A 27,486-nucleotide genomic window follows, 5' to 3' on the forward strand; every position below is an offset into this window, starting at 1 on the left:
GTGAAGTGGTTTGACACTAAAAAGGCAACACTGTACTTTGAACGTGGGAGGAATGTGACTGCTGCTTCAGCATCAAAGCCGATGCCTGTGATTGCCCAACCGCTAACAAACCCAGGGGTCACTGATTCACCATCTCCTCCTTTGGGCTCGGTCTTGCTGCATTCCTCACAGACAGATGTTGCCCCGCCAGCAAGCCAGGCTTGTGCCATGTTATAATCTAAACCAAACAAAGCCTTGCAGTGACACGGATTACGCCTCCCCGCAACAGGCCTGTGTGATGGACTAGGAGAAACGCCCTGGGTTTGCTGCTGTATTTGTCATACCAGTGCCTCCAGTTAGCAAAATGTAAATTCACAAGGAACAACTTATTTAATGTGTGGGTTTCCTGGTAGAAATCTTGATTCAGCAAAATATGAGCACATTTCCATGCTTATTACTCAAGACAGTGACTATTAAAGTCACCAGTTGTTGGTAAGGACAAAGTAATTATTAAAAGAAAGTATGCGTTAAAATAAACATAGATGATCCACTAATCAAGGGCATGCTTATGTCAACAAAGCAATTCAAAGCAGTCTCTCCAAACTCTACAAAGCTCCAGGAAAACCTGCCATACTTGAACCTAGCCATAAACCCTAGGTCTCAGGCCTTATCAAACCTAGGAAGGGTGGAATTTTAAAACTATTTCAGCTGCTACAGATGTGGAAGAGTGCTCAGCTCTGGCGAGTTACACAGATGTCTCTGAAAACCCTCCCAGGTACACTCACGCATTCCTAAATGCCTTGGCTCTAAATGACACAAACTGCTAAATCTCCCTTTCAGAAGTGAAACAGGCACTTGAAGGCCTGGGTTTGGTGAAGATAAAGTGGAGCTAAGACGCTCCTGGATTTTTTTTTTCTCTAAAGAGTCTTTTGTTCTCCTTTGGGCTCTCTAAGGCTAAGACCTTCTTTCTCATGGTCTTTCAATGTTTCCTGAACAAGAGTTTTAAAAGGAAATGCTAAACACAAACTTGTCTGTTCAACCCAGGTAATCCAGTGACAGTGAATCCTTCAGGGCATCTTTAAAATCAGTGCAACTCATTGTAGATGTCAGCCTAGACCTCTGTCTGATTTAGCATTTTTGCCAAACTTTTGTCATCACTGGTGGTAATGCCCCTATTGCTTATATTTAATAACAAACAAATGTTCACACAGGCATCCTGTCAAATCCTCATTATTCTGAATTAACTTGATGAGGTTTGGTATTGCATCCCTAAGCTGCAATCTTGTAATGCAATGCAGCATGGTTTGGGTGAGCTGACCAGCTTCTTGAGTCATGCAGTATAACCTGATGTGTTAACATTCGTTAAATTCATAACTTTTACATGAAAAATTAAGTTTCCAGTAAAAAGACATACAGCAGAAAGGATGAGACTATGAGGAGTTCAGAGATAACTAAGCCTTCTTGGGACAGTTTCCTGCTGGGTAACATCCTATTATAGCCCTTCATCTCTTTTCTCCTTCAAGATCCTGCACGGTGTCCCACAAAGGTTGGAAATACACTCTCTGTTGTAGGAGTGTGAAGAGTCTTGAGTTCACATGGATATTATTAAGTGTATGCTTTAATGCCGTATTGGATCAAAGCCTCTGTAGCTGTTTGGTTTCAAGGCTGAAATGAGTGGATCTTACTGTTGCAGATAGGTGTGACAGGAGGATTGATGTGGACGGAGGGCAGTGCATCTGCTCATGCTGGCTTTAACTGAGCACTGAGAGGTCTCTGCAAGGTCTATCAGTGTTTTATCCTAATGGCAGTGTCACTCTCTTTCCTTAGCCCGCTCCTGTCCCACCTCATGCCCTCTTTCTGCAGCAGCTGCTTGGCAATCTACTGACATACTTCTGCAAATGCTCGGTTTTCCCTCTCTGACCGTCCAGGTTTTTCCTCTCCTTACCCTGACATGTAAGTTCTTGCAGCTGGGATGGGAAGATTAGGCAGGTCTGGTGGACAAACAGATCAAATCCTTAAATCAGGCCCAAACTCAACCCTTTTGAACTGCTATGTAAACTTGAGTATGTTTCTGTCAACTCTGCTTCTAGGCAATGCCCAGAGGTAGAAGAAAGAGCTCTGAAAGACTGTTAGAAAGGGCCACTTCATGACATTTCCTGCCCAGCCCTGAAGCACCAGGGTTGCCTTAAAAAAAGAGCTTCTGGCAAGTTCCAGCCAAAATGATGCCAACTTCTAAACAGAACCCCCTAATTCTCTAATAATATCTGAATTTTGATAGTGGAGTAACTTCTCCCATCCTTACAGCACAAGATGAATGTTGACACAGTCTGTGACATTGTTGGACAACTACGTATTTACATTTTTAATTTGAAGTTCTCTGCATGAACAAGATCACAGTAAACTCCATATCTCTCTAGTATTCACAGCCCAATAAGCAGGATTTAAGATATGTGTGCTTGTAATCGTAGATTCACCAGTATGTGGGATAATTGGAGTAATTCTGCCAGGCACAAATAGTTTTTTCATGCTTTATCAAGAGCATATAGGAGCACAAAAGAGCATTTCATCATTTTTGTTCCATGGTGAAACTTATCAGCATTGGTAGTAACTTCATACAGAGCAACCAAGATGCAGATAAGACTTGTTTCCCAGGGAAACTAGACAAAATACTTGATCTTTCCTACTATCCAGTTCTATCATAACAACACAACCCTTCCTTCCTTCCTTCCTTCCTCCTCCCTCCCTCTGCCCTGTACTGTCGTCCCTCCCCAAACCTTGTGAAGTTGGAAGATCAAACAGTTTTAATCTGTTCCCACAGAGAAAATAATCTAAGCACAAAAATGACAAGCAAAAAAAAGTTAAACAAAGGAGGCAAGTGGAGAAAAAAGTTCCATTTAAGTGAGCGACCATTTGAGCAGGAGCAGGACCTGCAGAGCTGAGTCCTCATGCAAACCACGCTTACTCATGGGAGCTGCAGTTTTGACATTAGTGTAATTAGTCCAATAAAAGAGTGTACAAGATCAGTACCTGGGTGCCCTCCCTCGCTTTCTACACTGAGATTTGCAGAAGTCCGCAGTTAGACAACTAAATCCTACTAAAACCTGATGGCAGTTGAGTATTAACGCTCTTAAGCTGTTTTGAAAAGACCAGCCTCTAATTAAACCATTTCTAGCAAATAAAGAAAGTATGAGTTTTCAGCAGGAAGTATCAAATATAAATAGGACATGAGCTAACTAATGAGTTGGACTTATTTGGCACAATACACTAAACCATGTCTATTAAAATATTATTAAACCATGAGAGCATCAATTATAATTAAACCTTGGTATGCCAAGTGGCTGCCACACTAAATTGTCTGTCCACAAAGCAGAGGTTTTCTGCCTTTTGTTTAAAAAAAGAGATTCTTAAGTAGTTCAGACCTGACATTTAGGTTTCATTTAAAAAAAAAAATGGAAAGGAAAAAATTAAAGATTAAAAGGGAAATAAACCATCATGGGTAGGAATGGTTTTATCATTTGTCTTTCAAAGGGCAGACTTTTGGAGTTCTCAGCTGCTAAACTAAATCTCTCAGGAAAATTAAGCCATTCTACTTATTACAAATGACATCCCTCTGAGACCTCGTATATAAATGAATCTGTGTGGAAGTCTGTTCTCGGAAGGAGCAAAGCAATCTTGCATATCTCACATAGCAAAAGGCAGGCAGACATTTATGATGAATGCCTTCTGCACGCAATTAAGAGCCTAATGTGGCCGCGCAAGCATAGGCTGTGCAGGGGCTGCTCACCTGTGCTAAGGCTAGAGGCCAGCCCACTGCTTGCCAGCTATTTTTATGTGCTTGCTCTCTGACGGCCATTCTCCCTTCACACAATGTTTGATGAGCCACTGGGACAAATAAAGCCCTATTTAACAGAAGTCTCACAGGTAATTAACTGAACCCCAATAAGTTTCATCAAAGTCAGCGCCTGATCACGGGACAGTGGATTCATACATGCACGCCCGCGCACAGACAGGTTTCAGCGCAAGCCAAGCACCCAGCGCGGTGGTGTTTGCCTCCTCCAGCGATGTGCACACCTTGAAACCCACCGCCGTGGTACTGCCACCCGCCTGGCAGGGCAGGGAGAGCGCAGGCAGAGCTGTGCAGGCCGCGGGCAGCTGCAGGGATCACGGAGGGGAGGAGGCATGGAGAGCACCCACCCCCTGGATCACTAGTGGTCCTTATTCTGCCTAATTGCATGTCATGGCACAGGGCAATGGATGAAGTTACGTCATGGCCGGGCATAGAGCAGCGCAGGGACCTCCTGGCTCCTAAAGGCAGGGGACATCTCAGCCTTGCCTACGCTTCATTTCATCGAGACTGAATTTAGAATCAGGCAGATTATTTTATTTTCTAGTGCAAATGTGCTTTTGTTACAAGAAAGTTGGATGTGATTTTTATTACTGGACTAGATTTTGTCTTGATTTATATAATCAGTGAAATCCCATTGACGTCAATGGAGTTGCCTGGATATAAGTAAGGGCAGACTTTGGCCCTGGTGTTCATGTCATTTGTGGTAATAAAAGGAATGTCCTAATTCTCCTAAAGAGTAATCGGAGACTAAAAGCACAATTACTTTAACAAGTGTTTCCACTGCTTCTTTACTTGAAATTCACATGAACTTTTTTGTTCCTTTTAACCCTTTATTCATTTCCTTAAACTAACTTAGTTGCCATTGTTGTAGAAGATAAATGTAATTACATGAATTTCACAGATCCATTAGATTATGGGAAGCCTAAGAGAAATATTCCTATGCCATCTTTATTTTTACTGACAATCTTCCAAGATCATCTTCATAATGTGACTTGTATCATACTAGTCTGGTACAGTTTTTCCAATAGCTCAAAAGTTTCTCAAGAAAAATATTCAACTTGGAAATGTGTCTTCTTTGAAAGTACTAGTCATTTTAAGTCATAAGACTATGATACATTCAAACTGTGAATAACATTTTTCTTGGCTTGATGAACATCTGTCTTTTGGGCCATCCAACAATGAATGGCTAGAGCTCTGTGGGGAGGCAGTTGCCAAAGGAAGTATATTCGTACCTTCCAGAAGATGTTGCATCAGAGATAATGGTGAAGTAGTTCATTTCACAGAACTGAGAAAACTCCCTGGTGCATTGGATGTTCCAAGTGCTCTCATGGTTTCTCAGAAAGATCTTACTGTAAATGCAGACAAAACCTCTGCCTAGAGCAATTGCCAGTGTGTAAGGAAAAGATAATGTAACATGCATGATTTACCACCAGGCAGATGCTGCCTTTGAAATACAGCCTCAGCTATTCATACTTTTATATCGTAAAATAACTTTTGCTTTTGTAAATTATAGAAGTTAAAAATCCCTCATCTATTCACAGAAGAGGCAGTTTGTGTGGTATTTCCATGCTCTGCTTATCAGTGTGCCAAAATATAGTTCTAGAAGGGAAAGACCACTTCACAGACTCAAGCGGAGATGCAAATCTCCCACTCTGGATTTCACTTTTATGCTCATATCGGTAATAGTCTGTGCTTCATCATGGTTATGCTACTTAATTGGACTTCTTAGTATCTGAAGGCCACTTTACAATCATTGGACTACAATGTTTTTCATCAGAAGCAGTTTGTTCTGGATTGGAGCTAGTCACCTTCAAGAGAAAAATGCCGTGGCTCTGCACAGATGCCTGCTCCTCCTGCTCAGACTGACTCAGGCAGCACCCTACCGACTCTGCCTGCCCCAGTGCCGTGGCTCAGGACAACTCACTGGCCACGTGACTCCAGAAATGCTTGGTTAATACATCACCTCTAAGCAATGCTGTCTAGAGACACAGTAAACGAGAAACAGTAGCTTCAGTGGTACAAAACAGTGTCTCTAAAATGTAAGATTACAATTCTTGTTAAATATAACTTTCTTAGGAAAATAGCCAGCTGCACATTACTTCATAGCCTTGCAGTCTCTCACGGTCCGCTCCCTAGCTCACTCTTCAGATCAGCTGTCCTCATCTCCTGCTTTCTAGGAAGTGATACATTTTTCACATACAGTTATGTAAAATTGAACATTTCAAATACATGACCTGTATTTGTCTCTCTTAAATAAACACATCCATTCAATAGTGTGCTTGGGGACAGAAAATGGAGTCAGCTATGAAAAGGGAAGGCAGAAAGGAACCAGAATCGAGTTAGATGGCTTTCAAGCACGAAAGGCGTAGGTTTCCCAAAAGCATCTAAAAACTAGCCGTCAAATTCAGGTGTGTTTCAACTCTTTGCAATTCTTAATGGAGTCACCTCAGTGCAAATGACAGAATTTGTGAACTGCAACACCAGCCTGACAAGATGAAGCACCTTACCTGCTACCTTGACCTGGGTGGGTCTGCAGGCTCTGCACGGCAGTACTTGGAACTCCTCTGCCTGGTACATGGAGTAGTCAGTGCTTGCAACCACCAGCCTGTCTCCGGGTTTCCATGAGCTCACGTCATCCACCAGATTCAGGATCGTGCTGTTCACATTGGTGTCAATGGTTACCGTAAGCTTTGGTTTCACTGAAAAGCCAAAATGGAAGGGTGGAGAATTCAGTTAATCTTATCAGAAAATGCTTGCTCTTTTTTTTTTCCCCCTGGAACGCCACCAGAAATGATGATTTCCTCATGCAACAAAAAATAGTTAACTCTTCCAAACATGCTTTTTACTGGCTTTGGCTTGAAAAGTGAGCAAACAAGAAAGTGTTTTCCTTTAGTTGCAGGCAGGTGGATTTTCCACTAACCCCAGGACTAAATTTAAATGTAGCTCTTAGTGGCTCATTTTCACCACACCCACTTAGCAGCAGCACTTGTGGGCGCTGGGCACTGTTATTTACAGCGGCCAAGTGGTCTTTAACGTAATGACTGTTTTTTCCAGCAAAACAAATGTCTTCCACCCTTCTTTTCCTGCCAGCTGAGCGCTGAAGAATCCTAATGACCTGTCTAATGACCAGGTTAGGGACAGTGGTGTTGGAATTAATAACTACAAAATAAAGTGTTACTTTCAAAACCTGTTGTCTTGGCACACTCTGATTGACTAATCCTACCTCATCCCAAAATGCTTTAGCAAAAGACAAGATACTTACAGGAAGGGACTTGCCAAGTATTTGCCATAGCCTTGCTGGGTTTTTGAGACACCACCCTGTTGCCTCTGTTAGGGCTCAGGAATTTTTCCTGAGATAAATCTTCAGCCGTTTTACCTGTGTTCATGTGAATAGCCCAGCCGAAGTTTTAGCTTGGGAAATTACTCAAGTTGTTCTTACACCCAATAAGAGCCAGTCATAGGAAGACAGTATTTCTGCTTTTCCCTGGTCTGGCTTTCAAACGTGGAGCACATACCAGATCTGCCACACAGGAACCGTACTCTGTAGTTCTGGCAGCCCTCGCCCGTCTGGTCCTTGCCATGGCACAGAAACCTGTAATCATGGCCACTCTTGTAGAAAACCTCAGTTGTTAAATTAGCTCCATCAAGTGTCATTGCCTAGAATGAGAATAGAAATATAAAGCAGGTGATACCTTGAGGTGAAGGGATTTCACCAAAACATCAATGCCATCAGAAGAGGCTTTTGGTTTGTTGTGGGTGATGCACAACAGTTGTATAACAAAACATTGTGACTGTTACATGTGCTATCCAGCCGGCGCTCCAGCTGGTGCCTAAACACAGCTATTTTATCCGCAAGCTGCATAGATTATTGCTAGGTGCATGCCTTTCTCTTGTATCTATATTAAGACCATGTGCTTTTTTGGGAGGAGTATTCTGAGCTTCACTAACATCTGCCTCGGTGCCCTAGATTTTCTCTTGCCATTGGTTTGAGAGCAGATGAAAAACACTGAACACAGATGCTTGCACCCAAATGAACTCATGGTTTCAAGCCTCTTCACTGCACTCATTTCATTGCTTGTGGCTAGGCCATGTCTGAACCTTGCAGAAGAAAGAGGTCGGGGTCTTATTTCTTCTTTGCATGGATCAGTCTCTCTAAGAAAAAAACAAAGCTGCTGCAATACCCATTGCTCCAAAAGGAACAAGAAGAGGTGGTCTTTTCTCACATACAAGTACCAGCCTGTAGAGCTGCCTTGAGAAAAAAGGCTGTATCATGCCAAGAAGCAGTGCGGTATGTAGCCTCTCCTGTGTTCCTGCTGGGGCAATGTCACCCCTCAGGGTCATGTTAAATTTCACAGTCCAGCTCTATAGCTTGCAATTCTCTTGACCCTTTCCCAGTGAAGGGTCTGATCCTGATTCTCTCACTCTTGCAGACCTTCCTTATTAATGCATACACCCCGCTGCCATGTATAGGATTAGCACCATCAGCTGAAGGAATGTGCCTCTGGCTGTGCCGCGCTTCTGTTATTATCATCATATCTTCAGTTTTCTTGTATGTAGCATAGCTGGAGCACGCCAGCTGCTATAAATCAGTGTAATTTTATGAAAGCAATGAGCAACACCAGATTACACTACCTGAGGATTTGTCCTAAGATCTGCAGGATAAAGTGAAAAATGTTGTCTTGCTTTTAATATACATGGGGAAAAAAGTAACTATCATTTAACAGAAGAGAAAAAAAGGTTTGTTTCTTGAACAGAAGAATATCTTTCTTGTTTCTTTTTTAATATGCATGCTAGAAGGAACTGTATCATAACAAACATCTGACCTCTGTTTTGAACTAAGTTGTCACTTCTAATATATGTATATGGAAGCAGAAATGAATGTGGATTTGCTAAGACCTGGCAGAAAATTATAGGGCAGTTTTTTCCTTTCTGTTCAAGAGGAGATTCTTTGTAACATCTAGCCCTGGAAACTTTCACTCATACTGTCAGCATTCCCGTGTACTTCAATAGCCGCATTCTTGTGAATAAGGACAACTCCACTGGTTCAGGGTACGCAGGAACCTGAGGTTCAGCCTCCCACAGATATGAAGTATTTTATTGTCTTTTACTAGGCAATGCTTCTGCTATAGTTGTTTTACCAGGTAGACATATAAAGTATATGGTGAACATATGCAAAAAAAGCTTGGTTTTTGCTTTTTTATTTTGTCCTTAAAGAGGCTTTTGCAGTCTCAGAAAAGGTATATGATTTCTCCTCAGCATGCTGGCCTGATGGCAAAATTGTAATGTTTAGCCCCAAACAGAATTCAAGTTTCTTTCCACAGAGAAAAAACAATTGACTCCAAGAAATGGCTGCAAGCTCACCAATATTTTTGACAACCTACTACAGCTGGTAGCTTTACCATCTCATCACATTTTGTGATTAATTTTTTAGGTAGGGTCAATTCCAGGACCATTTAAAAACTGTGAAATTTTCATGTGTTTTTTCCTTTTAATCTTCCAGCAGGGAACCACATATTTCATGATAGCATCTGTGCTGTCCATGACCCCATCTGTACTGCTTTTCATGCCAGAAGCCAGAATTTACTAAAAGGAGCTCAATTCCATAAACTTTGACTCAGAATGATACAAGACTCGGTACCAGATCTTGTTGGTTATGTGTCAGAGCAGTAAAATAATTGGTGTCTTTTATTTAGAAACAAAAATTACTGACAAGCACAATAATTTTGGGGTTCAGTGTCAGTCCAAAGAGGACTTGCCCCTCTAAAGTGAGTGGTAAGCTAGCCTACCTGGATGTCAATGGGTTGCCTACAGATTTTATCAGGATGAGCAGCTTTGAAGTCAGAAAGCTTCTCCATGTCCTTAGATCTCGCTTTATCAGGCTTCTCAAACCACTCTGTCCATTCTACATCTGGAGACAAGTGCAAACAAGAAAAGTCATTTGAAAGTCAAGCTTAATGAATGCAGCAAAAATGCATGAAGCATAATATGATCTCAGATATCATTCACAAGTTTCTTCACTGATGATCTGATTCCTGCCTCTTCCTGCCAGTCTGTCAGCCGCTTTTAATGATGCTGTGAAGTGTAACCAGCCAAGGGAGAGCGGAGTTATTAAAAGCTACATAAATGGAGTATGCAGTATGAGCATTATTAATAGGTATGGATTTTGGATCTGTGTCCTCCTTAGCTGCCTTTTCTGATCTTCAGATCAAGTTACGACCAGTTACTGTATGTTGTCTGAAGCATGGACATGATGACTATGCAGTCAAAAGAAGAGTGTGTGATCTCTTAGATCATAAGAGATGGAATTTCATACCCAGTGCAGTAAAGGAAAAAGGATCCCAGTTATTCAGAGAGTCCTGGAGACAACTGGGGAAAGAATCTGTGCATGTTCTTTACTTGGGTTAGCGGCGATGTAAATAGCAGCTAGGAAGTCCACTCTTCCCAAATGGAAAAGTATTGCAATAAAAAGGATGATTCACCCTGTTTGTCAACTGTCTACCACCAAGTTAAATGGCACACAGACCTCTTACCTTGAACCCACTCACTAGTTGAAGAGACATTAAAATGTTCTCCATTCTCAGCTTTGAATAGTTTGAATACTTTGGCCACAGCTGACCCTTTGTGACCTGTAAAAAACCAAGCATTGGTAAAATCACTGAATGCAATCGATAAAAGTCAGAACTGAAAAGGTAATGGTCCATGTATATGTTTGCATATTTTGGCTACATTATCCAGAATTAGCCCTGCACAGCTTCTAGAAAAATTTACTGATCTTGGAATGAGGCTTCAGACGCTTTTATAACTGCTTGGACAATCAGGAGGAAAAATCTTCAAAATTCAAGAGAGGATAAAAACCCCAATGATTTTAGTATATTGCTATTTTTATTTGATGTTGTAGCAAGCCATGTTGCTAGCTGCTCTTGAAAATGTCATGAAAAGACACAGACTCAAAAGTCTTCAGCTTGCAAGAAAATGGTTTCACAGGAGTATTTGAGGCTACCAATACAGGATACACTGATTAAATTCTCAGCTGGTGTGAACTGGGTTTGTTCCATAGCTTTGTGTCTGAGAGGCAGTGTCTGAGCTCAATGGAGTTACATGGATTTACACTGGTGCAGGCTCTCACCTTTTATCTCAAGGCTTGGATAACCTGGGTTATACCCCACTCAGCTGCTTCAGCTGCATTAATGGGAAGAAGCAATATATACAGAGAGCATTCAATTAAATATGTCTAACCATCAATTGCTCACAGCTTCAATGTAATGCAGTGTCAAGTGAAAACACCATTGACCAAATTAATCTCAGCCATAACTCCAATAACTTCCAGAGATAATGTCAAGCCAGCATTTTGTGCATCAATTACCTTGATATTCAATGTGGTCTTCAACAGAAGAGGAGGGATTTCCTTTAACAGTAATAAAACTCCACGGGTGCCTGGAAAATGAAAATGAGAAATGATCAAGTTATGTCATGTATGAGATGCGTATTTTTTATAGCCCAATGTTCTTGCTTTTCTCAGGGGCACCACATTCAAAACAGTCTGATTAGTGTGACAGGCAGCTTAGTTAAAATTAAAAATATCTTAACACTCTATATTTCTTCAGTAAATATATCAAAAGAGAAGGAAGTTCGAAGACAAATCCCTGCTTAATACACTCCTATAACAAGTGTGTTTCTCTTTTAAATGAGTGTTTAAAGAAGCTTGTGTGTAACAGACCCAAGGGACACTGGCAACTCCTTGGGGAGCCTGAAAATCTTTCTTTTGTGTGTGTGTGTGTGTGTGTGCGCGTGCGCACATACACTAAAGGATATGAAAAGAAACCACTTCTGCTTAAATAAATTTAGCTCATGCTGAAACCTTGTATACCACAATTGTCTTTGGAGTGACCCATGAAAATTTTTAATAGACTGGCTGGCAAAGGACAATAAAAAAACCCTAGATAGTCTCTGCATGTCTAGTTTCCTTATTTTGAACGTTGAACAGGGATAAAGGTTTATGAGTCTGAATTGTCTGTTCAAATCTGATCCCATGTCAGAAGTAAGTTCATTACCGCCTGATGGTTATTGGTTGAGTAGGTTCAATAGCTATCAGCAACACTGGAGAATGACCACATGGATGAGTAAGCAATGGAGACAGAGACTAAAGTGCCTCCCAACCTTGGAGGTGAACCCAATTAGTAGGGGTCAGGAGGGAGTTTCATCTTCAAAATAGAAGAAGTTCAGGCATATCTGCTTTTAATGACTAACAGAATAAAAAATATGCTTTTAGGGTGGTAGGGAGACTGTCACCCCTACCCTGAATTTAGCAAACAGTCCCATAGATTAAATCATGTCTCTATAGGTATAAATACTCAGTGATTTCAATTGCATCAAGATTCACCCTTGAGTCTTGCAGGTCACCTTACATTTACCATCTGCTGGTATAAGCGAAGTTATAAACCACCCTGGGACTTCAGAAGAAAACATATACAGACATTGACAGATAGCCACTAAAACACACACACAAATCACCACTGGCATGAGCTGGGCTTTGCTGGGATTTGCAGCCCCAGGCTTTGGGGTCAGCAGGAGCAGGTTCTGGGTGAGCACTGGTGCACCCTGTGCCATGCCAAGGCCCCCCACACGCACCGGACACGGCTCCTCAAGGGGAGGCAGTCCCAGCAGCGTGTCCTCAGACCGAGCACAGGACAGGCTCAGCAGAAGCTGCCAGCACAACTGCCTCGGGCGCCTGCCAGCGAGCCAGATGCTCCTGCTGGAAAACTTGCCTGTGCGCCAACTGCTGAAGGCACTGCCGGGCTGTGATCTCCATCCAGGGAGGGAAGGGGGATGGGGGCAGGAAGGACACTTTATCACTCAGCAGGCAAGATAGATTTCTTTTTTTTTTTTTTTTGGTCACCAAATTTGACACAAATGACAAAAAAGATGATGGCCCAAAAATAATCTAAAGAATAAAAAGCTATCTAGTTCTGCAACTCAAGGTTTGGCCCCATTTCATATGTTAAAATACTTGTTTCTCCCAGTTATTTTATCGCTAAAAATAGTTTTAAAGTCATTCAACCCTGACACATAAGGACACATGCAATCTGTTTGGGCTATATGAAATGAAGGGACCAGTAAGTCCAGAGCCAAACCAGTGATATTTGGGTGGGATTCCAAAGAGAACCACTATGTCATTTAGTGCAGAAAGGCTTTCTTTTAATTTATTAGTAGAAGGGGGAAAAAAAAGCTCACACTTAAAGAGTGAACTCACTTTTCAAAAGGACAACAATAGAGGAGGAATGCAAGATTTTCCTTTCATTCCTAATGTTCTGGACTCAGCAAATAGGCAACTGAAAGAGATGCCAGGAGCACAGAAACATTTTTGGATAAATCAGCATTGCTCATCGGCTCTGCTACAGCAAGAGGGAGTTGCACAACTTTACAATCTGGTTGAATATGGAGCAACTGGAGATAGACAGGAATTTGTCCATGTAACCCCCCCACCACTCCAGTCAGAAAACAACCCAGTCTACGACTGAATAGCCTGACTCAAGCGGCACCTCACAAAATGTGAAATAGAAATTTCCTAAGCCAAATTACTGCCTGAGGCTTACACTGTTATTGTCTCAGTGAAGCCCGTGGTCAGCCCCAGCCGTTGGCAGGCTGCTGAGAGAATCTGACAACCAGGATTCAGCAGGACCAGCCAGCAAACCCCGGGTGCTGGCTGTGAGTGGTGAGAGCGCATACATGGGCATGTTAGAAAGAAAAATCCATCCACTCTGCTCTGTCAGAGCCTTCCTTTGCCATACAAGTTAAATTATGTATGTGTGTGTGTAATTTTCTCATCCTGAATATTTTTTTTAAGATCTTCCAAAAAACTCTGAAAAGCACCTGTCAGGTATATACATCCTTATTCATAGTTATAGATGTGTCTGAAACGTAAACCAATATGTCTAAATCTTGTTACACTAAAGTGAAGTGGAAGTTCAATTTGCATAAGGAGAAAAGCTTGGATACATCTGACAAAGCTGCCTGTCTTCTACTTTGCCATCTAACTGCCTTTGTAAATCTGGTCCCAGCTGCCATCCAATGTTTTTTTTGAAAGCTGATGAACTTGAACACTGAGAACGCTCCTAAAAATACAGTCTTTTAAATAATGCACCAAGATGCAGGTATTTTTCCACATACCAGTATGCTGGTGGGAGACAATATTTACCAACTACTACCACATTATGGTACCCACAATGTCCCTATTATTTATGTAAGGAAATATTGTGGTATTTCAGATAAAAGCATGGCAAGGATTATCTTTTTGACTGCAAACAATAGCAATGTTGAAAGTCACACTTCCATGGATGAATTTCTGTGGTATTTCCATTATAAGCATTTAAAGCAAAGAAGTGAGAAACTAGCGTTAAAACACCACAGCAGCCTAAAAGCATCAAGTGCAATTTACTTTTATAAACATATGCGAAACCCATCAATTCTTCCTGTTGCACAACTGGGAAAAAAAATATAATGTTCAAAAATCTTTTTCTGTTTCCTTAATTTCAGTCTTTGAAAAGAAACCCAGCAGGCTACTGGGCTTTAATATGGCGTCTGGGTATTTGAGAGCAAGCATTGCACTGATGGAGATAGCCTGGTTTTGGAGACTATTTCTGCAGCCTTGGTTGATTCTTTGAAATGCATTACCTGGTGCACAGGAGTCCCTGTAATATTTCATACAACCTCGTTATCAACCACCCCAAATCTTACTCCATCCGCATATGCCCAGCTGACACTTGTCTGTTCCCACAGACTGCTGTATTGAATCACTTCTCCCTACAAGGCAGAATTTTTTTGTGTGTGTGTTCTGCAGTGACCCTCTTAGTGCCTTTTAAAGAAAAGCCTACATAAATTCAGATAAACACAAAACATATAATGGCTACAATTGGGTAAATAGCAAATATTCTCAACAGTGTGTGTGCCAACACAGACACTGTATTGGCCACAGAAGTATTTACAGTCCACGACATGAATTCATGCTTGCTAAATTTCTGTGCTGCACAAGTCCCCGAATATGTATTGGACAAGCTGAAGAATATGCTGTATGTATGTCTATGTACGTAGCCAGGGCTACACGGCTATTACTCTACCCTCCTTAATGTTCAGCCCATCCAATCCACTCTGTGTGTGTAGATATGTTTCTTAAATCTTTGGGGGATGGCTTCAAAATAAATTGGAATAAGTAACTTGTGGGAACAATATCTTGGAAAAACATCTTTTTTAATGTGAATCATATGCTATTCCTCAATCTGCTAATAAAAATACCCAGTATAGACACTGAGTGCATCTTAAACTATCTAATTAACTGCTAAAACTTCACATTGAGAAGTTTCCCTCTTCTTTTTTTTTTCCATGTGAAAGAACTTTGTGCCTTTGAGAGAGTGGAATTATTTGGACATCTCAGGAGCATAATAAAGCCTCTGTGCTGGGAGAACTGGCAGGACTGGCACATACCTAAACCCAAGGTGGAGGAAATGCTTGCTGCCCAGTTTGGTCATTGCTTTCCTGGCCGAGTCATCCAAGTTTCTAGATCCTTCATCGTTCACTGCAACCGACAGGATCATGCCATTCGCAACTTTGCCCAAATACTGGGCAAGACGTATGCTTTCCTCTTTTGCTCTGTAGGTATCAAACCTAAAGTGATAAAAACACCCAAAAACATTTACTTCAGTGAGCATCGCAGCTTTATGTACTGAAAAGCAAGTGCTATAAAGAAATAACTCTTTGGTATTGTTTACAGTAACGAAATTATCCTGTTGCAAAAGCACTTGTCTAACAGGGTGTATTAGGGGTTTCTGTTAAGCCAAATTGATTAAACTGTAGTTGACAGAATAGCAAGGTAGTAACACTACTCACTCTTTGGTTTTGGAGATTACTGATCTAGGAAGAATTGTATATACATGCAGTAACACCCATTTGAACAAGATGCTAAAATGCATGTTTCTGAGCTTGCTGAGATGCTGTCCCCAACCTGTTCCCAAAGATCCTCACAACTAGACAGTTGAAAAGTCACTCACCGATCTGAATGGACAACTGCCCCCGTCTTTGGGTCAATAACATGGACAATGACACCCCGATGGCCCCAGCTCCTTTCAAAATAATATCCACCTTCTTCCATGCCACCAGGATGAAGAGTCTTGTTTAAGAAAGTCCAGGACAGCTTTTTCTCTCCGTGGATCTCAAGAGTGCCACCCTTACTTACTCCAAGATACTTCTGCCCAAAGTAAGGATTCGGCTCGCTGCCATCATCCGCCCTGCAGCAGGAAGGGAGGAAAAGAACCAGTTTTGGGTTTGTATCTGACAGTCAAGGAGCCTCTCTCCTTGTTCTGCTGTGGCCCAAGGAGAGAAGTGTCATGATTTGCAATGCATTTCTTTCAACTACTCTAAGGATCAGCAACTGCCCACATTGTACAGAAGATAAATTGTTTGAAATAATACTAGGAACTACTGAAGACCAGCAGCAATCTGGAACGCAGATTATACATGTTATATTCATTATATCCAGGCCAGAGGAGGTCTGAAGCCCAGACTGAATGACACATTTGTGTTTTTGAATTCTGGAGGAAGTTAGGACCCTAACCAGGAGCTAGGAGGTCTAGTGGTTGCTAAATATGAGTTTGGCATCCTTGAAATTCTAAGAGATCCTGTAGCAATCCGCAGGACATAAATGTATTATTCTTTGGCTCACCACTCTCATGCAGAAAGAAAGGATGTTTAGGGAGGAGATTTTTCAGAATAAAAGAAGTCCTCAGGCTTTAAGCCTATTCTGGAAAATCAGCTTGAGTGGTGGCAAGGTGCATGCTGATTTTCTGGCATGCCCAAATACTCCAGAGTTCATCTCCCAGTAGGGTTTGAAAACCAGAAAGAAAACTGCATCAATTTTTTACAGGCCATTTAAATTGTTTAAAAAGCTAGTGAACTTTCCACAGAGAACTGATGATAAGTATATCTGAGAAAATGTAATTTTAAGGAACATCTTTGTTCCCTGTTCTGAAAGAGAGATCCTAGAAAGTTCTAAGATAATATTTTATTGTGCATACGTACCGCCCATATAAGATGATAACCACATTGCTTTGGTAAGGGCACATCTCACTGCCGATATGTAACTCTCCATCATTTTCAATGAGTATATGTCTAGTACGCAAAATGATAGGCTGCATATCGTCTTTAATGACCAGTTTTCCTAAGTAGAAAAGGTTATGACATTTGCTTTAACACACAGCAGCTCATTATAGGTTGTGATACCATTGTGCTAACCCCAGTGTTGGGCTCTCATCTTAATTTTTGAAAAATTCTGCCCATCCTCCCCAAAATAGCTCTCAATACAAATCTTAAAGACATTACATGTTTTTTATTCAGTCCAATTCTTGAAGAATGCAATTAAGATTTGCATGGAAGAGGACTCATTCAAAACTGAGACAGAAATTCAGAGTTAAGATGAATAAAAGCTATTCATGCTAGCAGCCACCAGCAACACTATGACTCTGTCTTTCAAGACAAAGAGGCACATATGTATCTGCCCTGTCCTGAGACCCTGAGAACACAGCTATTGCAGTATGATGTTATTGGGACAATGATTTTGTAAAAAAATGTTTTTGAAGCAAATCACAGAAGTAGAACTAATGAGTATACTGAGCTACTTTTGTAAACTCTCCAGAAAGGACATCAAATATGTTGATTATAATGGCTAAAGAACTGATAACATCTCAGCTACCACCCACCCTTGTACTGAATTAAAGCTGTGTTTGTCCAGTAGCCACCCAGTTCTCTGCAAGAAGCAGGAAGATCTCCCAGCATGAGACAGAGTGATTTAAATAGCCACAGTGGAAAGCACACTTCACCCAGCCTTGCCACCAGCACGTTTTACCTCCGTCAGTGATGTGGATAGAGTGGACAGTGGCAGAAGAAGAGAGAAGGAGCTTCCTGCCATTACGGATTTCAATGCGGTTTTCTTCGTTGTGACCTGGGTTCCAGTTTTCTAACTCAGGATCCTTATCAGGACATGCGACAGCTGCTTCTGCTGGGTAGCGATGGAGAGTGAAAACAATTACTGTTTGTTCAGTGCAAGACAGAAAGCTCCATATCTGGGCATCTTTACAGTATCATTCTCGGTACCCCCCTTTGCTGGCTCCCTGGAACACAGCAATATCTCAGTGCAGCAGAGTACATGTGGGTCATGACCAAAAGAAAACAAACAAGCTTAAGCTGTATGGTTTTCTGTTTTCTGGAAGCATGGAAAAACCCGCTACCCGATGCAAAGGAGCCTTGCGAGGGGTGCAGCTTCCAGAAAACTACCGAGAAGAGGCTGTAACTGAGCCCTTCCTGCAGCGACATTCAGCTGCATTCATACCATCCAGACACAAGGCCTTTCACAAGCCCAGCGAAGATGTTGATGAAAGAGTAAAACAACTACTACCTTTAAAAATGCCCCCAAAATACCTGCGAGGTTTGAAAAGCTTTGTTTAATGTAAAGATGTTAAAATACATTTGCATACTGTGTTTTCACTGGAGATGGAAAGTAAAAGTGCTCAAACTAACATGAAAACACCAAGCACCAAAGAATTTCCAGTCCATCCAGTAACAGAGAGCAACAGGAATCTCACAAGAGAGAGACTCTGGGTTTGTCAGCTTTTCCAGGCAGAAGCAATAAGGATTCATTCGCTTTGGGTTCACACATCACCAGTCTCCACACAGAAATTTGATTACAGACTGCCATGACGTGTTAGTCTAAACGGCTCTCATACCAAATCCAAGAGTCTCATGTTGTAAGTATTTACTTAAGATAAAATATTTCCCTGATATAATCTCACTCTATATGTGAGCCTCACATCTTACTCTAATCAACAAAACTGCGAGTGCGAGAGTCCCATGTGTGATGCATATTTTCTGAGGGTAGAAACCTTTCTAATCCTAGGAAGCTGAGGTCAGTGGAAGTTTGAACAATGAGCCCTTTGCCATCAGAAAGGGTTGGGAGTTCTCACCAGCTCTCCAATTCTTATCCTTTAAAAAAAAACCACCATAGGGAAACGACAGGATCCGCAAATCAATGATAATAGACATGGGATAAACACCTTGACTTCAGCAGGGTTATGTCTCTGGCACTTAGTATAGTAAAGTTGGGTGGGTTTTGCCCCACAGATACTAATGCATTCACAGTTAATGGAAAGGACAAAGATGTGAATCCATGCAAGGAAATATGTCTTAGTGCTGGTGTAGTTGACAGCGAGCTGTTATGTGCTGCCACTGTGAAACTTGAGGGAAATCTGTAATTCCACAGCAACAGAAACAAAATCTGTCCATCTGCATTCAGTTTACTCTCAGATTCCTCCACCAGTTTCATGTCTTAAGAAAACAATAGAATTGGACCAGCCACTGCCTTAATGCCTCCAGAGACCCATTAAATACCAGCTATTCAAGGTAAGCAAGGGACATTTCATGTGGGCAACATATGCCTTGGCTCTCTGCAAACTTTTTCCATATACATGAAGTGATCAAATTGGAGAGGGCTAATAATCTACCAGGTAGCAAGTCAAATACTGGTAAACATCCAGGACCTGATTTTGATACCACTTGTGCCAGCTGGAAGCTGGAAGTGTATCGGTAATGTCAGAGGCACTTTTTCTGATTTACAGTAATTGAGGAAAGTAAGAAGGAGTTTCTGGGTTCCTACCAAAAGATACACAGAATTAATAAGAGTTGGAAAAGATGTCAGGCAGGAAATGGGACTTGCATTCTAAATAGATGTTCAAATATAACTGTAATACACACTGACAACAAATTTTAAAAAATGAGCTGTTATTCCCATAGAAATAAGGATAATAGAAAAATTTGCTCATGATGAGAAGCTAAATAAAACCAAAAGAATTGATTCAAACATAGAGGTATAATTTATCAACTAGATTAAGTGGATAGGATAAAAGGTTGTTCATTTTTCCATTTACTTGGCTATGCTAGTGTCCAAAAGAGTTTCCCGCAGTCTCAAAAGACGACTTGTGCCCCCAAAATTCATTATTTAGAAACAGAGAGGTAGACAGTGAAGCCTAAGGGGAAATTAAGAGGAATTTACGCTGATGTTTGGGATGACAATCAGCAAAAGCCAGCACAATCCAGAACAAAGGACCCAAATTCCCAATTTCATTAACCAATTTGTACTAGAGAGCAGGAGCCATGCACGTCACCCGCATCCACTGCGCCAAGGACACCGGAGGGCTAAGCATCTTCTGCCAGCTGGTCCAGGTACCTTGCCAGCTTGGATTATTACTCTCATTGTCATTTTTAAAATAAGAGTGCAACTTCTACACGGCACAAGGAATTAACTGAATGTTTTGCTTCTTGACCAAAAGGGCCTGAGCACAGCAAGGAAAGGTTGTTTCATGCAGCTGCAGTGTTTGTGGCAAGACATACGGTCTCTTTGTTTTAAGCAAATACAAACCCCCAAATTAGCTGTATTTAGAATATGTATATCCAGCTTCCCTTTTCCCCTTTCTCTAACCGCTTAGGAAAAGGGCTACTTGGAAGAGACAAAACCCAAGGGGCAGGGATGTCCCACCCCAGAGCTTTTTGCTATCCACATCTGGGCTTGGGCAATGCAGCAAAATGCTCGACTTCACCTCCCACGGCCACAGCTATTACGACCTGAGGTTTCTTTTGTTATTTCTTTGTGGCAGTTTGTTGGATTTGGGTTTGTTTTAGGAATGCGTGGCAGAGTCTGAGGGATTCCTGAGGGTACTTTCACCTGTTCAGAAATTTCAGTCTTTGCCACTCCAGCTGCCCTCGATCAGGCGTATTGGCACATCAGAAAACTGCTTTTCTCCTGAGTTTTCTCACTCTGTCCTTGACTCTTCTTATACTAAGAGTGAAAAGCTGCTCAGTCTAAACCAGCAATGTCTTTATTTAAAAACAGTGTTACAAACCTTGCCCTTTTTCCCCACGGCAGGAAAACTTACCTGTGCTTACAGAAGAGATTACAAACAGAAGAAAAATGACATTTTCAGCCAGATACTTGGAGGTAGGTAGAGCCATTCTTCAGGATTTTTAATTCTCTGGATGGATACCTGTGAAGAAACAATATCAAGCAAATGTCACTTTTTTTTTTCCCAGCTCATTCACTGCACAAAAAAGGTTATATCCAGCCTTATGCCAGACCACTTCCACTCCCGTTTAGCTCTATGGCTGAGAACACCTCCACGCCACTTCGGAACCAGCTCAAACAGAGCAAGAAACCATGGGCAGCTCCTCACCCTTTGTTTGGTTTAGGATAAACCCACCTGGGAATCCAAAGAGACGCTCAGAAAGCAACCACCAGATGTAATCAAAAATGCCTTAGGAATGCAGTATAAACACATCCAGTGTCACGACTCTCTAGGGCTGCATATTCACATGTGCAAAGAAGTAATGAAACACAACAGAGAAGGTGTTTGCAGAGTGACAAATTTTCACAAAGTAACCTTTCAATGGTACCTCTCTCCCCTGCCACTACCCACACATTTTTAGCAACGGTGTTTTGTGCACCCCCAAGATAAACCATACTCACACTTCCAATCTGAAGCATGCAGTTTCTTAGATTTCAGAACCAAGAAAACATTGTCTATTTAATGTGCCAGCCCAGAATTTTCTTGCAAAACCAAAAGCTGCTTTTGAAACCAGTCTACCTAATGTTGGTTTTGTTTCTTCAGTAGCCAACCCCCAGCAAAAACAAACAAGCAGTGTCATGAAAGTCAAAGTTAGAATTAATGTGATTCTCTCCAGTCTCCAGTGATTGATTCTGCAGCTCTGCCCCGTGCTCATGACAATTTATTGACATGTGTATTCACACTGAGGCAAGGACGTCCACTTCTGTATTCATAAGGCACTGTTTAAAATTCACATGTAGTCCTTGGAGCCATTAGGTTTTATCATGTAAGCCAGTATCTGAGGAATATTGAAGAAATTTATTTGTAGCTGTCATGTCACATCACGATGAAGTAGAATAAACGTATGCATCGCACAGCTTAGACGCAAAAAAAGCAATTGAAAAAAACTCCAGGGTGCCCCAATTTCTTTAGGGCAAAAAACACGTTATCTTTCATGTCACTGTTGTTAATATAAACCAAACAAAAAACACGAGAAAAAGATATGCAAGAAGCCAGGATTTAATCTGGAGCAAATTTTACAGTGTATATACACAAAACACATGTCTGTACTTTTCATAAAGGTGATGTAGCTCGAAGTACAATGATACGTTCAAACCACAGGTAATCCAATGATTGTATTAAAAATAGCATTAGAACCAGATTTGTCAGGAAATATTCCAGCAGGAAAATGTTTGCTTGTTTTGGTATGGTGTATTTGACAGCCATGAGCTCTGGAAACAGCATAGACTCAGGGCTTGGTACAGTCTACCAGGTGCTGAAATGCTGTTACAGAACAGTAGAAAAGAGGAATGCACTTAGTAACGCTATAACTTCGAATGATATACACTATCAGAGAGCAATACTGTCACCATGGAATTTGTGCCAGAACCAGGCTGCACTTGTCTGACATTTTAACAGCATTAACCATCAACGTTTGATAAGCCAGGGCTCTTTTAAAGGAGCATTATTAGAGGTACGCCCAAAGTACAGCAGTTGCCATTAAAATGTCAAGATTTATTAGTGATTATTACACAGCCTAATCTGCAAACCCAATCACTAGATTCTGCTTTAACAATAGAGGAAAAACTAAACAAGTGGTAATACCACAGGATGGTCATTGCAGATAAACAGTGTTTCTTGTAGCGTGGACACAGCTTATGTTAGTGTTGCATAAAGCCAGATTCCAACCAGCAAGGTATTGGTCATAAAATACATTCAGATGATATAAGAGTTCACAGAAATAAAAAGAAGGGACTGATCTTTTGACAGTGATGGCATGCATTTGCTCTCCTGTTGCTTCAGAGGTAGCAAAGAAATTTCTTTGTTCTGGCCCATTAAAAACTCAGAGGAGCGTCTCTGCTCTGTCCAGCTCATGATCTTGTTTCTGACAGTAACCTGTAGCAAACTGGTAGGAAATTAGTTTAAGAAATTTCACAGCCTTTGCTTTCTTCAGAGCCAAGAACTGCACAGTACTTACCATCAGGTTGTGCAAAATGGCTTCTGGTATCGTATCCTCGGTTGCTCACCGGGGACTGCTTCCCTGATTACATCCATCTTCGTCAGCAGAGATCAAAACAAACAATCAGACACTGGAAAGTCATGTCATTTTTGGAGGCGTCAGCTGTGTGCCAGGCTCCAATGTTTTTGTAGTGTCTGATCTGCCACAGTCCAAAAAATATCCTGCTTATTTTGTGACTGAGGTAGGGTGTTTGATTCGGCTCGCAGCGAGCCCAAGTTCATTGCAGTGTTAGTATTAACTGGCACTCGCGTTGGAAAGGCTGAGAACCGAGAGGGCCAAGAGGATTCGACTCCTCTGATTCAGCTCTGACTAACACGCTGCCGCAAAAATGCTGCTTGGAGGATAATCTCAGGAATTTTCCTTCAAAGGCTCTCAATTAAGCATCTTTCCCAAATATTAGACACAAACAGTGACATGTTTCATTTTACTGTTAAATATAAGAGGAGGAAGAGATAGTGACTCTTTTCATTGATGTCTGCTGCTGGAGAGGACTCAGCAGCAGTTATCTCCTGCCAGCCAGCCGTTTCATTAGCTCAGTGCTCAGAGCCGCGTGGGGATACAGCAATACGCTACATCTCACTTGAACAGCCGCCACATGGCTGACTTCAGCTCTGATGTAACCAGCAATGTCAACAAATCTCCCTGCAGATTTGGGCACTCCGAGAGCGTAAGGGCCATACAAGTGTCCTCCTGAGTCTATCATCTCCGAAGTTTCTCAAATACCATCTGTGACTTCTCTCTTGGGTGAGAAAAGCTTTTTCATCTAGCCATTAAAAGCTGCCTGGCAATGGCAAGTGGGACTCATATCCCTGGATCTGGCAAGGCAGACTTTCTGAAATGATTCCCAGTTGCTGGACCTTTCCAAGAAGTGAACAATAGCAGCAGACAATGCTAAAAGTAGATGCAGGAAACCATTAGTCCTCAGCTGGCTGCTACTGCAGGTGTCAGCAGCGATACTGTACTAGAAAGTGCGCTGCACAGACAGGAATCTCTATCCACCGCCCTCCCTGCGGTTTTAATGCTGGAGGCAACACAGAGCAGACAATCCGGAGAACAAAATGGTGAAGAAATGCTCTGAGGAAGCTGGATTGTCACAGGCATCGTGGTGGGGTCACACGGACACCCCAAATCCCAGGGGCAGAGCAGACCTCTCTGGGTCAGCACAGCCAGCTATTCAGAAACACACACCAGGCTCCAACCTCGACTTGCCACCTTGCATGACTCTGGGCCAACCACCCAAGCCTGGCACCAAAATTTTAAAAAAGTAACTCCTGATATTGGGTATTTTGAAGTGCTTTTTAAGACTGGCTTGACATCTGCTGAAGATGAGGCTCCTTTCTGGTATGTCAAGCGGGGCATAATGGGAGCATTAACCATCCATTACAAACACGGCAAGGACAGGAGAAAAGCCACAGCTACCTGATCTCCCCTGAAAAAGGTGTCAAACAGGAGCAAGAAACCTGATGGCTACTACTGCTGCTACTGCCCAGCAAGAGAGACCACGGACCTGAGCAGGGGCAAAGTGGGGATCCAGAGCCATCCCCAGAGAAGAACAGGCAATGCTCACATGGAAAAGGCGTCTTTTAGCCTGATGGGGAGTGAACTCTCAGCAGACACTAATTTGCCCAGGTACTTGAGTTGACCTGTGAGTGAAATCTGTGTTCCCCAGGGACCATCTTTGCGAGGCGTGATGCTCCAGGAGACCCCGATGGGTCAGTGCCAGGGCTGTGGTGCACCCCTCGTGCTCCGGGTGGCCAAACCTGGGCCCTCCCACTGCCACAGCTGATGCTGAGGTTTTAGTGGTTTGATGGCTAGGTCTGAAGCTTTGCTGCATGTTTCCTCATTCACATGCAAAGAAGCCAACATTGATTTGGAAGCTGATTCCTGAGAGAGGGAGAAGCTGTTTAATTAACACCTCTGCTACCTTCTTGCTGACATTGCATGGCAGCGACTGTCCTCTCACCCCACTCGGGGAATTTTGCATTTCAGCCCCAGCTGGGAAGATGGATTTGAGGAGCACATTTGCCTTTCTGACCCGATGACATGCCAGCTCTTGCTGCAGTGACATTCCTGTGCAGGGGAAGCCTTCACACACCCAGCCACAAGCACAGCTAAAGCCTTCAGACGGCCTTACAAATAAACAAACGCATTTCTAGGGATCGCTAATGAAAATGCTTTTCCAGTTCCAGTGCACGACAGCAGCGTAGCTGCCTCTGCTCTTCATCTTGATCTTGTGCTTGCCACCCAGGCATTAGCTGCTCTTTTTTACGAGCAAGTAGAGGAGGATTAAACTCAGGAACAGACTTTACTTCTCAATGAAATCAATACTGGAGTCAAAAGCAGCACTCTGACTTTTTTCCCAATGAACCGTGGTTTCTTATAAATTTATCTAACATCTTTCCCTACAAGGAAGAAGGTTCTGCTCACGTATTCCGTATATAAACATCACTGCAAGTTCCTTGCAGATCACAAATCACAAAACCAGATTCTGAACAAGGAGCAGGAGTTAGAGGAAATTTTTACAATGAATAAATTAAAGGAAACTGAGGTGTTTGCAAATTTGTTGTAATATTGGCAAAATATTTTGAGACACAAATAAAAGGGAAAAAAAAGCTATTTTAAAGCTATGCTTTTTCAGAATTAACTTTTTTTTGCAGAGGCTTACAGACCTTGAAAAGGAAAGGAAGCAATTTTTGGCTCAGCTAAAACAAAATCATTTGCAATTCATATCACTGCACCCATCCGAGGCTGACTGACTCCCAGTTTCACATGCTTTTGAAGTGCTCAGCTTTTCACTGAATTAAACCCTCATTCACCGCATGAAGTTTTCAAAGCATCGAAGTGGTGGGAAGCTGAACCCCATTTTCAGAGGTTCAGGGTGCACTGACTTTGCTGTGCCTGCTGACAGTAACTCAGTGTATAGCCAAGCTAATGCTTTCAGGGAGTGCCAGAGCTACTGTGTTCCCACTGCAGAAATGTTCTGGGGATAAACAGGACAGCCGTATATCCTGAATGCATTAGATGTACTGAACATGCCTGGATTAGCTGCAGGTCCACGTGGACATGCACAGTCCACATGGACTCCAGCATGCGGGTGGAGATCCTCCTGCTCAGGAAATCCCCGGGAGGAATATGACAGCTTCCCACAAACGCAACGCCCACGCGACACTTACCCCTGCAGCTTCACACACACAGACTGCTGGTGCATGCCAAGTTAGTGGTAGCCTTTGAAAACATCGTCTTGAATGTCCCAAGGGTCTGTGGAGGAACTGTACCCTCTGCAGAGCGTCCCTGGTTTTGAAGCCTTTTTTCCCTCCCAAGGTAAGGAAAGCGTGTGCAGTGGCTGAAGAGGATCACAGCACCCTGAATCCTCTTCAAACTGCTGCTTTTAACTACCCAAATAACTGCATCAGGATGTAAATATTTTTCTTTTTGCTTTTGTGGTACTTTACTGTTTGCATCTGGCTTGCCATGGCTCCACGCCTTCCTCTCCAGGACATTTGCCATTTGCTCTCCTTCTGGGGCGGGAGGAGGAATAGAGATTTTTCAGAGGTTTAGGCACATTCCTCTCCTTCCTTCACCGGGCTCTTCCTTTGCCAATTGTTTAGTCTCAGCCTGGGGTTAGAGCTCTGCAAAGTTTTATTGGGATCCAGGGTCTGGACCTGTCACAGATTATCAAATAAATCTCCAAGAAGCTAAAAGCTTGCTCTGTAAGTACTTGTTCCAATGTTGGGCTTACGCTCACAAGCCAAAACATCTTGCTTTCCTTCCCCTGCACAGCCTCAGAAATCATAGCAATTAGGTACTAATAGGAGTTCAAAAGGACTTCAGGGAGCTCCTTAGATGGTCAGTCCCAGCCACTCAGGCTCTTGTACCACTTCTCCACTGAGGACATCAGTCTCCATTGCTCTCCACAGGAGCCAGCACAGGCCCATGATGTCCTGTGCATCGCTCTTTATCTTACCTTTACTGAGCAGCATCAGTGATTTCTTCACACTTTCTAGCAAGCCAGGACCTCTCCCCCTGGCCAAACCTGACTCGCACCTCTCCTACCTGGTGTGGGGATGGAGCCGCGGTCTCCTTCTCTGCCTGTAAACCTTTCAGGTGTCCTCTCGCCCCACGTCCAAGGACCACCGGGCGGTATGTGTCTGATAGAGGCAAGCGTCCCAGCCGAGGAGTTCAGTCCGCACTCAGAGGCACAATATCAGCTGGCCGGCGTGTGGATGCCAGAGCGGCTAACTCACCAGGGAGCAAAAGTCTGGCCAACAAAACACTAACCTTTCCCTGTAGCAACTTGTTTGGCCATTTCTGAGAATTCCAAAGAAACGACGGGACATTAGTAACAAAGCCTTCACCTACCTGTTTGAGTAACCCATGTGACAAAGACATGGATAGTCTGAAATCGCCTGCCCCTTCACTGCTGTCACCAAGTAACATCATGTTCAAACCAAAATGAGTCTGTCATCATTTCAGGGTAACTTTGTACTTAAACTGTAGCCAGTGAG

General features: G+C 42.4%; 1 protein-coding gene across 1 annotated transcript in view; it reads right to left on the reverse strand.

The window, feature by feature from the left end:
* CEMIP (cell migration inducing hyaluronidase 1) overlaps window positions 1-20,885 on the reverse strand; it is a 55,600-nt gene extending 34,715 nt beyond the window's left edge. The window contains exons 1-10 of the mRNA XM_050903451.1: window positions 20,797-20,885; window positions 17,718-17,870; window positions 16,895-17,033; window positions 15,868-16,104; window positions 15,305-15,484; window positions 11,190-11,260; window positions 10,357-10,452; window positions 9,613-9,734; window positions 7,342-7,483; window positions 6,334-6,525 (exon numbers count right to left, since the gene is read on the reverse strand). Of these exons, the coding sequence (XP_050759408.1) occupies window positions 6,334-6,525; window positions 7,342-7,483; window positions 9,613-9,734; window positions 10,357-10,452; window positions 11,190-11,260; window positions 15,305-15,484; window positions 15,868-16,104; window positions 16,895-17,033; window positions 17,718-17,870; window positions 20,797-20,872 (1,408 nt within the window). The 5' untranslated portion in view covers window positions 20,873-20,885. The remainder of the gene's footprint in view (window positions 1-6,333; window positions 6,526-7,341; window positions 7,484-9,612; window positions 9,735-10,356; window positions 10,453-11,189; window positions 11,261-15,304; window positions 15,485-15,867; window positions 16,105-16,894; window positions 17,034-17,717; window positions 17,871-20,796) is intronic.
* Between the last annotated feature and the right edge of the window lie 6,601 nt (window positions 20,886-27,486).

Source organism: Gymnogyps californianus, chromosome 11, assembly GCF_018139145.2.
Source record: "Gymnogyps californianus isolate 813 chromosome 11, ASM1813914v2, whole genome shotgun sequence".
NCBI lineage: Eukaryota > Metazoa > Chordata > Aves > Accipitriformes > Cathartidae > Gymnogyps > Gymnogyps californianus.